Consider the following 12,617-nt stretch of genomic DNA (forward strand, 5'->3'; position numbering starts at 1 on the left):
TCATTATAAAAAGTTACAAAACACTAAATCTACATGAACACGAAAACAGGACGACCTGAAATCTCCAGTCCAAACTAAAATAAGAAACTTACAAGTGAGGAGTGAGGAGCTGAAAAACTCTCCCCACATGTTTGCTGCTGCTTGAATATTGTGCCTCTCTCTCTCTCCAGGTGTTCTCAGCTGTTTTAAACATAGCTCCGCCTCCCTCTCCACCTGATTACTAATTTGAATCAGGTTTGTTAGGTGAGGGGGAGGACGAGCAGGCTGAGAGTCTTACCTCAGTTTTTAGGTGTTTGAATTTATTTTATTTTTTTGCCTGTTTTCATGCCTTACTATAATTACTGCATTCTCACACCACTTTAAAGGGCCCATGTTACACTAAATCAACTTTTCTGTGCTTTAAACATCACAAAGTGTTATTAGGGCTTCATACACATGCCCAAAGTGTTTTTTTCATTGATTCCCCTCAATCGTTAGAGGGTGATTTGCTCCTTTCTTACTACAGGGTGAGCCCAAACACCTCGCTGCAATTTGATGACGCGTTCCCACTTTGATGACAAATTTGAGCTGTAGAAGCCGCGCCTCCAGGAAGCTCCAAATCAGCCTGTTTGTGTAGAGTTGCTCAACAAGTGACTTTACAGAGGCTAAAACTCTGGAAAACAGGTGAGCTTGGGAAAAAAATACTATTTCTACTAGTATTTAGGAGGTCTGCTAAAACTTTACTTGCAACTATAACTAAACCACATTAATTTAGTATTACTCTTGTCATTTGTCCATGAGTTTTTCAACAAAAGATCCTAAAAGAAGGTAGAGAAATACCGTACAACACATAATTAACTTTTTTTTAAATGCAATAATTTTATCGGAATAATAATAAAAAAAGTTGGGAAAAAACCCAACATGAGTATAAATTATTTTTTGCTCGACAATACACACAAGATGCAATTTTTAGTTTATGATAAAGATGTTTTCTTAGCTTTAAAAAAAAACCCCTTTTGCACTGAGGGATTCTTTTATTTTTCAACATGAGTGAGAAACATTCAGAGTTGAAGGTGAGACGGACTGTACAATAGGAGTGTGTGCTGTAGTGAGGCAGCCGTTTCAGGCTCTAAACTTTGGTACATTCTGTTCAGACGCACACAGGGTTTGGATGAGCAAAACCCGTCTTTAAACAAAACTCAGACCAAAGTGGAACCAGGAAATCTATGGGTCCATTAACAAAGCTTAATAAATCACTCAATTCTGTCACACAGCACCGAAACATGGTTACATTTCACACTATGGAAGCCCAAATGACCCAAAAATAAATAATACCAACACGCTGCTCATGTTAGTACTGATGATGAGTAATGTGACAAAAAACAATATGAATGTAATGTAAATCAAAGCGACAGAAATAAAATAAATACATCCTTCATTGAAGCATAGGCATTGTTTGCAAGTTGGTATTTAAGCGAATAATCACACAAACATGGCTTAAATATATCACTTTACCATTAAAGAACTATTTTGGTACAAAACAATTGAATTCTATAACATGTTTTTCTTCCATAACACAACATGTTACATGCTTATTCGTCATTTTTTTTCCCGAACTTTTACGATATGTGACATTATAATGAGAAAATCCATGTCTTTTTATTCAATTTTCCAATTTTAAAACCTAAACATGATCCAAATAAAGTGAATAACTGTTTAATACAATGTTTATCGTAGTTACAGACAAACTAAACTTGATTGATAGGATTTCATTAAGCTGAAGATTGTAAAGATATTTCTTTCAGAAGTTGAAACAGTTATGCTAAAATCCCACCAATTCTCGTGAAATTTTGGAGTGCTAAATTTTGAGTAATACTTGACCAGTCCGTCTGTTCATATCTTCCAAACAATCGTTGCACATTTAGTAAAGGTTCAATGAAGAAATGATGGTAAAAATGTGTGATATCCTCGCAAAAAGGGAACATTCCGGATCAGATACCGAAGTCAGTTCCATTTCAGGAACGTTCATTTCCGTGCGTACAAAAATCGGAGGCTCTATATAAACCAAATTAAAAATTAATATCAATTATAAATCAAACAAGAAGAATTGTATGTCTTTTTACTGTAAAAATAATTATTTAATTATAGTGCATATCAATAATGGGTTTGTATTGACAAGAAAGCTAATATTGTCAATAGATATGCCTATTTTTACACTATATTATAGAACATTATCCAGTTCCACATTACAGTCACATTTTTCATGATAAAATAAAAACCTAACGTTAAAATTTAAAGCCTGTACCATTGAAGTGCTAGTAACAGTAAATTAGTTTAAAAAAAAACTTACACACCTAAACTCATTGCTTAACAATAGACATTTAACTCATCTAAACAAATATTTTCTACTGTTATTTTTGAGCTTCTGTGTATTTTAATGTTTACTGTGCAACAAATACTTTGCGTGGCTGCTGAAAAACATGCTTACATTCATAGTGCAAAGGAAAAGGTTTAGCGAGAAGTCGGCTAACGAGTGTGTCTCAATACATGAAAGGAAACAAAAGTCAGAGAAAAAAAACTGTCAGAATGGATTATCGAGTAGATACCCATGCAGGATTTTCACTGTTGGAAGTTAACTTATTGACAGTTCATTTAAATTTAAGTGCGAACATTGTGAAACTAGGCTAAAATGTGGTACAAACACACAAAACGTGGAAGGCATCCAATTAAATCGTTTATAATGTTTAGTATCTCCATGTGGCCTAAGGGAGATTAGCCTGCTAGCATTTAGCCACAACTTCTAGCATGACAGCTACTACTTAAATAAGTAAAATTGCTGTATTTTCCAAAAAATGCACCAACTAAAGCACTTAAGTAGTCATATGTAGTGTTTTCTCCCAATCTGATTTTAAAATACTTTTAATATGGCTAATAGTTTGGATACGCGAATAGAAGAATTAGCTCATTTAGTTTTAGCAGTAAACCTAGTAGTAGACTGGTTTATCCTAACCTGAAACTAAACTTTGGGGGATTTACTAATACACTTCATGAATTTTAAACCAACCAACAACTGCAACAATATGAAACAGATTAAATATAGAAAAATGTGGCACATTGTCGCACTAAGATTTGTTCATTTGGATTTTTTAAAATGCGGTAGTAACTGCATAGTTGATTCACGAGGCTCTAACAATATCAAAAGTGGTTAAATTATTCAGGATTTGATGCAAACTCTATAAAGTCCATGTACAGGTAATTATTTTCTACTTGTTGGATGAAGTTTAAAAGCATTTTTAAGTTTTGTATAAGTCCCTTTTTTTTGTCACTGACGGAATGAATAGCCAGAAAAGTCCATAACGAGTTGCTTAGCATGCTAACTAATATGATTTTATTCTTATTCTGTTTTTATCAATCATTTAAAACAAATTAATTGTCAAACCTGAAAGAACTGACCTTGCACCACCATGTGTAACAGTGTATAATGTTTGTATTAAATTTTATATATTTTAAAAGGGGTTGGTGGGTCATATGTTCTGCTAGTTTTAGCTAGCAAAGCTAAAAATGCTAAATGGCCGCCACCGCTGTTTACGTCAGTGAGTTGGTGATTTTAAAATGCATGTTTGTTCAATTTTGAAGTTCCAAGTTATTGATTTGCCATTTTACAAATTGGTCAAATGTTAGGTTTGGAAACATTTTAAAGAGAGAGGAAAAAAAGCAACGTTTCATCCAATGTCCAATGAGAGGTGAGCGTGTTCCACAGAAACTGTTACTAAGATCACCATCCTTCGTGCTATATCCCTTTAACAATTGTAGCACTGGCAACAAAGACCGATTCATGTAGATTTTCATAGCTTGATTTAAAAAAATCGGGTATTTTTGAGCTAATGCTAAACCCCCTCCTTTAGCTTTCTCTACTCACCAATGATGAGGGCTACTGCAATTCAAATAAAGCTACATTTGTATGCATGTATTAAACTTCAGAAAGTAGACCTGGATCCAAGTTTGCTTCAAATTAATCACTGATGGATCAAAACAACCCACGATGCATATTATTTAGTTTTTTTTTCCACTTTTCTGTAGGTTTCTAGAGTATCTTTTTCAAAAATCCATCCAGATCTCGTAGAAAAACCCTGGACACGATTTATCGTATAAACGTAGTTACATTCGAATCTCAAGGTGTCACATCATTAGAAAAGGCCTACTTCTAGATGAAAATACTGTAACAATACCAAAACTCCCAACCGTCTAAAGGTAATGTCCACTGGAAAATTACACAGATTAAAATGTGTGAGGAATCCACTCATCTGCAGTGAAGGCAGTGTTTCGATGCGTCTTCTTCTTCTTCGATGCGTCTCAAACCATTGTTGTTGTATCCAAAACGAAAGAAATTCCTCATGATTGGTTAAATCCGTGCAGTTTCAAAAGGCAGTGTAAGGTCTTCATTCCTCTTTTCTCCATTGCTTACTAAGTAGGTGGTAAGTCTATGCAGGTGCACCCCAAACACTAATCAGGGAACCATAAGTCATGTCCTGGCTTCTAAACGGTTGGTTAGCTGTGCTACCACACCACCTAGTGTTCTGTAGTGAGGATGACTGGAAGCTAGCTACCAGCGTCTCTCAATGACCTCACTCCAGCCCAAAGGTGCTGGTCTCCTCCACAGCAGTTAGCATCTTCTCATAGAGCATTGAGAATGATGGGTATGGTGGAAGGTCCAGGCGATTAAAGCAAGTGTGAGCTCTGCAAAACAAACCAAAGCAAGAAGGCATGAGATATTGTTGTAGACATGCACAACATAAAAAATACCAAATAACATGCTTGCCAAGATGGACTTTAATTAAATACTTAGATACTAAAGCAAAAATAATATGCTGATAAAAATAAAAGTTTAAATAACAATAATAATAATCACAGAAATGATGCACCTAGCAAGTCCATTTTAATTACATTTTTATTCATCCAATCAGACACTTAAATCCATATCTGCAGGCTATCACAAAAGCTAGATATTGAAATGTATTTGATGTCAATAAAGTAGTAAAAATAATATAGATTACATTGTTTTAAAATATATGATTCACATGAACAAAAACAGATAAAACACAATTCACATTATTGACAATTAAAAACCAAACAGAAAATAAATTAAAAAAACCACAATAAATCGCAATCATTTTAGAAATCTTGGCAGCAGGTTTAGAACGCACAACCTTTGAAATAGTATACAAGCTGCTGTAAAATAGGCCCACCAGATGTAGACGCGTTTCACGCATGCATCAAAAGGCACTGAAAGAATCAGGCACTGACATGATCTTGATACAAACATCTTCTCTTTTGTTTCTCTGAACTGATCTACTTATTGGTGTGTTTTCTTGTGTTTACCTTGGCAGTGACGTGACCTTTCCCCATTTCTCCACACAAAACCTGCGCGGCCCGTTGCTACCTCGCAGTGCGGCAAAGCCCTCGTATGGTATACTTGACGTTCCGGTCACAAACTAAAAAAATCAGAAGTGATGAGGATGAGAAAGTCCCACATCAAGTGACGTAAAAAGGCACAGCGGGGCTTTAAGTCCATCAGGCGTACCTGTAGGAGCCTCAGTCTTTGCTCGTTGTTGAACCTCTCTACTGCAGCCCAGAACCAGCGGATCACAATGTGGTTGTCATGGTAACCTAAACATATACGCCGTGTTTGCATACAATAATTCAATGGTGGAAGGTAGTGGTACACGAGTACTTTGTGTACACTCAGACAAATGCAAACATTTGCTGGCTTCAATGTTAATATAACTGCACTGAATAAAAGGTGTTTTCAGTACATTTTCTGATACTTGTCTTTGTATTGTTTGTAATCCTCACCTTCCATTAACCAAACATAACAAAAGGTAAAATAAATAGTATTAAACTTTAATAAGCTTCTTTGGACTAGCTAAAGTTGTTCTTGTTCCAACTAGCTAAAGTTATTCTCGTTTGGGCTAACTGAAGTTATTCATGTTTAAACTAGCTAAAGTTGTTCTGGATTGGGCTAGCTAAAGTTGCTCTTGTTCTAACTAGCTAAAGTTGCTCTTGTTCTAACTAGCTAAAGTTGCTCTTGTTCTAACTAGCTAAAGTTGCTCTTGTTCTAACTAGCTAAAGTTGCTCTTGTTCTAACTAGCTAAAGTTGCTCTTGTTCTAACTAGCTAAAGTTGCTCTTGTTCTAACTAGCTAAAGTTGTTCTTGTTCCAACTAGCTAAAGTTGCTCTTGTTCTAACTAGCTAAAGTTGCTCTTGTTCTAACTAGCTAAAGTTGTTCTTGTTTAAACTAGCTAAAGTTGTTATTGATTGGGCTAGCTAAAGTTGCTCTTGTTCTAACTAGCTAAAGTTGCTCTTGTTCTAACTAGCTAAAGTTGTTCTTGTTTAAACTAGCTAAAGTTGTTCTTGATTGGGCTAGCCAAAGTTGCTCTTGTTCCAAAGAGCTAAAGGTATTTAGGAACTTTATGAATAAGAAGAAAGGCTACATTTCAGTTGGAACTTAAATATAATAACTTGTATAATAATTTGATTTTATGAAAAAGGTAAAGCTAATTGAGTTAGCTGAGCAACAGTCCACACCTCCTCTGTACTCTGTGTTGTTCCTCCAGTCTGACAAGTCGATCTCGGCTGTGCCGGCTATCACCAGCTCCAGCTCCCGGGCGTCAAACACAGACACCAACCTGGCATCGACCACCTTGACAACAACAGCTCATTTTACTCAGTGTCACAATGGGTTGAAATGGAGAACAGTGGAGCTTCATAGGACACTGACCTCGTAGAAGCCTCTGACCAAGCTTTCCGTCTGCTGCACCACACCTCTCTCTATCCTCCACTTCACCATTCGCTCAATGTATTCCTTCTTGTTCTTCTCGGAGACGGGAATGCTGGCTCCGCCGGGCTTCAGCTCCCGTTCAGTGATCTATGTACATATACACAAATAAGAGTCATTTCTAGATTTAGTTAAATCAACAACATCTCTCAGTCTGACCTGTCCAAACACTTCCTCGTTGACGGTGAAGGTGAGGTCCAACATGTCCTCTATGTCGTTGTCCTTCATCCACTGGAGAGACTGGTGAAACTCCTCATCCAGATACTCTAAATCACTCAGGTCGCAAGGACTACAGGGAGGAGAGTCAGAGCTCAAACACCAGGATAGTTCATACAGTCTGTGAAGATGAAGCAGTGGAGGGAAAGCCTACATGCGTAGCAGGCCTTTGTAGAAAGGTCTGGTAAAGAAGGCGTCCAGTAGGTACTGGTGGATCAGAGCCAATCCCAGAATGCGACCACTGAACCGGAACCTGGAGAACACAGGTTAAATGATAATGTGTAAACACAACAAAACATTGTTGTTCTTTGTGTGAGAACATCATCAACTCTCACCATTCGTGATGATTGTCGACAAAGGCCGACATGGGACTGATCTGAACAGTGTAGGTGTCGTTGGCAGAATACTCAAACAGACCATAATAAGGGTTGAAGAGTTCCCGCGAAACCAAGAAGAAGAACTCTCGAGAGGGTCCGCTGTAGTCCAACCTGCGACACATTCAGGGTGTACTCACACTGGCAACCAGGGCCGTTCCTAACCAGCTCTGTGCATGTGTGAAACCATGGGGGGCCATTGTCTGGCCTGGATAGGTGTGAACTGCACCACAGGGGGGTTAACGGCCCGATGGTCCTGCTAGAAGAGGTGGTCCAGAGCGGTTGGCCGCGCATGCGCACGCACAACTCGACTCGACCCGTGCGCAAAATGTGATGACGTTGGTACAGCGCGACGCTTTACGGCACGTAAACATCCGCATTCCGCAATGATAGCGGTGTCAGAAGTGCTCGTTAGCCGATGAAAAGTTCAGAGTTGGCGTTTCCTGATATATATGAACAACACCACAGAGAACTCATGGAAATGCAAATGCAAATGTGTAACATATTACTGGTATTTTGTGGACAGGACACATGTGGTTGGCTATTATATAACCCAGAAAAAAATGGAAATTGGACATTGTACTGCTGCTAATGTATAAATAATATATATATATATATATATATATGGTGTTTCAGTGTTCTGCGACACATACTCACTAACTCTGTAGAATGAAAACAAACACAGTGTTTTGGGGAGCAAAGTGTAGTGTATTAATTTATTCATCTAAATGTAACCAAAAACAGAACATCGCAAATACAAGCCCAAATAAATGAAATGTCTGAAAGAAAGGGTCATAATTTTCCAAACAAAAATCAATAAGCCAGAAATAAAGTGCAACCTTTTGCAAAATGTAACATGAACCTTAAAAACAAAACATTTAAACATTGGAAGTACAAGGATGGGAATATTATGACAGCAGAACCTGGAACAAGACTGCAAATTGTTGCAACTATTTATTTATTTTAATCTTATTTTATTTCTCTTCTTAGGTCGTGTCGTGTTAGTGCACATGTGGCAATACCAATTATCAGTATGTGGAGTCCCTGTTAGTCCTGCACAACTATAATGAATTGCTCAGAAATCTACATGTGTCCTGTTCTCAAAATACCAGTAATATGTTACACATTTGCAGCCGTAAAATGTCCCATTTCTATATTATTTGGTTTATATGGGTTAATATACCAGTAATGTGTTTATATGCATTACTGCATATAAACACATGGAATTTCTCCGATAGAACAAATATGAGCAGAGTTACGGTCATTTAAATTAACGTGATGCGTTCAGGGGCCCTGGGAAACCCAGTCCGTGAAAAGAGCACGTGTCTGGGTAAATCTTGGTTTATAGTTACCCTACGCAACAGAAAATATGAAATTAGCAGAATGTACTGTCAACAACAAACCCAGAGTCGCTTAATGGTGACGTAACGCCATACGTGTGTCATAAATTAACGTGATGATGTGTTTCTCTGTGGGAACCGAGTTGAGCTGGTGATCACGTCCGTTCTACCGTGTCAGAAAAGGGACAGGGAGGGGCTTGGAACGGCCCCAGTTGCCAGTGTAAGTACACCCTTAGACATTTAGTCTGGATCCAGTTTTTTAAAAAAGCTATTTCTTTTTTTGGGATTTATGATCACTGGGTGTCACTATAACCGACGAAGTGACTGAGTGACTTAATACCAAATGTTAGCTTGAAGAACCAAAGAACAAAAAAAAGGAACTTACGACATACCACAACATGGTGTATTAAAATCACATTGTTATGTATGACTCTAAATAAAAGTATGCTTATATGAAATTCATATCAAAACCCTTACAGGGCTATTTTACTGTAAAATAATGCTTTTTTTTTTTTAACCTTTTACAAAGTTTGTGTTCAGAAGACAAAATATAACTAAACTTATTGATCAAAGTCAAACAAAACAAAGTCCTTTGGTTCAGGGGTCCCCAACCACCTGGCCCAGAATGGTACCAGTTCAGGAACCATTTTGTACCAGGCTAGGTACTCGCCAAAACCCCCATCCATGCAAAAAATGAACAGTGTGAATGCAGGCATCACTCCAGAACTTGAATTAATTGCAGGTGCATTGCAGAGGTGAGGCGCACGCACCCCCTCATGTGTCCACAAACCCCCATCTATGTCCAGATTGAATATCCAACATACCCTTCCTCGCCCACGAAGCTGACATAGAGCTTGCTGCGCTGTAGGTCTTTCCGCGAGTAGCACATGATCTGGTTGAATGCGTCCTCCAGGAGGTGATCTCGGCGGATGATCAACCTGAGAAAGACAAGAAGGAGCTGCTAGCAGACAGCGGGACGTCAGCCATGAGACAAGGATGAACGGAGTGGCTTACTTTAGCTTCCCCGGGCCCTGGCCATAGCCTTTGGTTTCCAGTTTCCTGTAGAAGTTGCGTAGCTTGGCTTCAAAGTCTCTCTTGTAGGGTGCTGGAGCTCTGGCATTAGCTCTCTGAGTACCTACAGGGAAGTCCAAAGCACGTTTAAACAGCGAGCAGCACACCCAGAGAGATGAGCTGATAAAAAATCTACCAGGTGAGTTCTGCGGCGAGGAGACGGGCGACCCCCGGGGTGACTGGCAGTAGCTGGGGTGAAGTAAGGCATGAGGAGGCACATAGGACATGACTTCATCTTCAAACAGACTGCAAACACAAAGCGCCTGCCTTAAATAATCACTGTCACTATCAGTTGTTCACAAAGAAACTGAGAATAGATCTAAATGTACAAACTAGTGCCAAAACAGGAAAATTAGGAAACTTGAAGATGTTTGTTTTTTTACTCTGGGAACCTTTGTATTCCTCTGAGAGTGTGGAGGAACATAATACCAGCGACCTGTCCCACATGTTTTGGTTAGCTTAGCATGTAGCGGCGCGGGCTGAGTAGGCTCAAAATGTAAAGGTCAAATCATCTTATCGGGCAGATTTTTAAAATGAAGAAATGTTTCGATATCAATACATAAGAGTTACAAGTGGCCTGATAATCATCGTTCATCCCTCACCTGAGCAGCATGACAAGGTCGGCGTCTCCTGACAGCCTGGCCAATCCCGAGACTCCGTCTGTGCGGATCAGCTGCACCTTATCCCTGTCGTCAAGGAAACAGAATGCTTTCACTGTGATGTGTTAACATTTTAGGAGCAGCTAGGTAGCATAGGGTTTATATCTTAATGAACGGCGCTAACTTGAAGAAATGTCCCTTTATACGATGTTCAGTGTATTACTGATAAAAAAACAAACAAATAAAGTCAGGTCAATACATTACTGTTATTTACTAATATTAGTAAATAATAATGTATATTAAATTTAATATTTAGAAAATGATTATAGAAAATGTATTTTATATTGTAGTATTTATTTATTTTTATTATTATTACATTTCTTTCTTTCTATTCAAAGGTTGTTATTGTTTTTGTTGTTTTGTTTTGATCTTTTTTGTATTTTGTGATGTTTTACTATTATAATTCTTTTTCCATGTACTACTTAATGACTAAATAATTATTTCAAGGTATTGTTATTATTTTTATTCAAATATAATAATAATAATAATAATAATAATAATAATAATAATAATAATAATAATAACATTTGTTTTATGTTGTATTTAATTTTATGAGAAAGTATTAGTAATGATTGAATTAGTAAAACATTAGTAATTAATGTAACCATGTCGGAAATAAACTGAATAAATAAATAAATAAAAAAAAAATAAATGAGTTAGTTGAAGGTGTGTGTGTGTGTGTGTGTGTGTGTACCTCAGTGCATGGTTGCGGTTGAAGTCCTGCTGTCTCTCCTGCAAAATCTCAAAGATGTTTGGTTGCCGTAGAAACGCCACAATTTTATCATTGTAAGCTGAAATCAAAAGAGTCAGAAAAAAATGTGAATCAGAATAACAACAGGAATGCATGCAGGTACGTGTGTGTCACTGACCAACTGGCACCACATCTTGGCACTGCCCCCTGCTGGTAGAAGTGAAAGTGCTGGAAGGTCTGGGCAGAACAGGTGGACCAGCATGACGAGAATCCTCCCCGACCTATAGAAACATGAGGGAGGTTTTAAATGGTGTAAACAGTGAGAATCAACAAGAGGCTATTTTTAAACGCCAGAAGTAAGAACTTTCCCAACAATTAGGTTTGTTTAGAACTACGAGTGTGAAGGTCGTGAGGGTTTTCTGTTTCAGGATTTCCCAAGTTCGATTTTCGGGTTTACCTGTTTCTGCGTCACGTCCACGTCACTTTACAGTTTTCAATTTTGTTTTCATTCAATCATCTTTTCCTGTTTAGATGACTTCAATAGCTGACTCATCAAACTTCAATGGCTGACTCATCATGTGGCAAACATGAAACAAAAAGAGGCAAAATGTAGGGAAAAAAGAAACAAGCGGTATTTATTTGCAAAAGTTAGCTTATGACACAATCCACCATCTACACATAGCTCTAATGGGCTGTAATAGGTGACGTCCAGTCAGAAAAAGTTGTGCCAACCCCACATTTCCGAACCCCGTTGTATACCCATCACACTGCTCACACACCATTTACACTGATGTCCACCCCACACTCATTCCACTCATACATAGTCTAGCACCAGGTGTTTCCATGCAGGCAGACCTGCTAATACTGAATCATGTTTTTCTGCGGTCAGTGCCTTCTCCTCGCCTTTCTCCTCTATTTTCTGTTTCAGGTGTCTTGAAACTGATGATGGCAGTTCCTGGTCTGTGGTTCACGGCTCAACTAGTCTGAGAAACTCTGATGTTCTATCTCTCGATCCTGTTCTGTTGATCCTTCTGTCCACTAACCCCAACCAGTCGAAGCAGGTGGCTTCTGGTTCTGCTGGAGATTTATTCCTGTTAAAAGGGAGTTGTTTCTTACCACTGTCGCTAATGCTTGTTCGTGTGGATTTTGTTGGGTTTTTTCCTTCAAGAATTTTATATTTTGAAAGCGCTCCAAGATGACTTTGTTTGTAATTTGCGCTATATAAATAAAGTTGAATTGAACTGAATAATTGGTTGAAAAGTTGCCAAAAATATGATAAAAGTGTCAAAAAGAAAATAGGTAAAAAGGGGTATTTATTGGTGAAAGGTAGCTTAAGTCTGAAAAGGGGCAAAAATGGCCAAAGGAAATAGATAAAAAGGTTTTTTGGGTGAATGATAATAAAAATTAAGACAAAGAGCCACATGTTGAGTATTGCTGACTTAATAACAGCTTC

At 38.0% G+C, this 12,617-nt stretch overlaps 1 protein-coding gene across 5 annotated transcripts in view; it reads right to left on the minus strand.

Moving 5' to 3' along the window:
- Positions 1 to 999: 999 nt before the first annotated feature.
- The window catches only part of hecw2b (HECT, C2 and WW domain containing E3 ubiquitin protein ligase 2b), a 32,782-nt gene continuing 21,164 nt past the window's right edge, over positions 1,000 to 12,617 (minus strand). For 4 of the 5 annotated variants that reach the window (XM_028464789.1, XM_028464807.1, XM_028464772.1 and 1 more), the window contains 13 exons: positions 11,343 to 11,445; positions 11,168 to 11,264; positions 10,417 to 10,500; positions 9,758 to 10,060; positions 9,568 to 9,681; positions 7,365 to 7,517; positions 7,184 to 7,282; positions 6,973 to 7,102; positions 6,757 to 6,903; positions 6,564 to 6,678; positions 5,561 to 5,646; positions 5,359 to 5,471; positions 1,000 to 4,716 (listed from right to left, as the gene is read on the minus strand). In XM_028464789.1, coding sequence (XP_028320590.1) covers positions 4,605 to 4,716; positions 5,359 to 5,471; positions 5,561 to 5,646; positions 6,564 to 6,678; positions 6,757 to 6,903; positions 6,973 to 7,102; positions 7,184 to 7,282; positions 7,365 to 7,517; positions 9,568 to 9,681; positions 9,758 to 10,060; positions 10,417 to 10,500; positions 11,168 to 11,264; positions 11,343 to 11,445 — 1,656 coding nt within the window. In that variant the 3' untranslated portion in view covers positions 1,000 to 4,604. The remainder of the gene's footprint in view (positions 4,717 to 5,358; positions 5,472 to 5,560; positions 5,647 to 6,563; positions 6,679 to 6,756; positions 6,904 to 6,972; positions 7,103 to 7,183; positions 7,283 to 7,364; positions 7,518 to 9,567; positions 9,682 to 9,757; positions 10,061 to 10,416; positions 10,501 to 11,167; positions 11,265 to 11,342; positions 11,446 to 12,617) is intronic. The other variant, XM_028464798.1, reaches the window with a different exon arrangement.

Source organism: Gouania willdenowi, chromosome 2, assembly GCF_900634775.1.
Source record: "Gouania willdenowi chromosome 2, fGouWil2.1, whole genome shotgun sequence".
Classification (NCBI taxonomy): Eukaryota; Metazoa; Chordata; class Actinopteri; order Blenniiformes; family Gobiesocidae; genus Gouania; species Gouania willdenowi.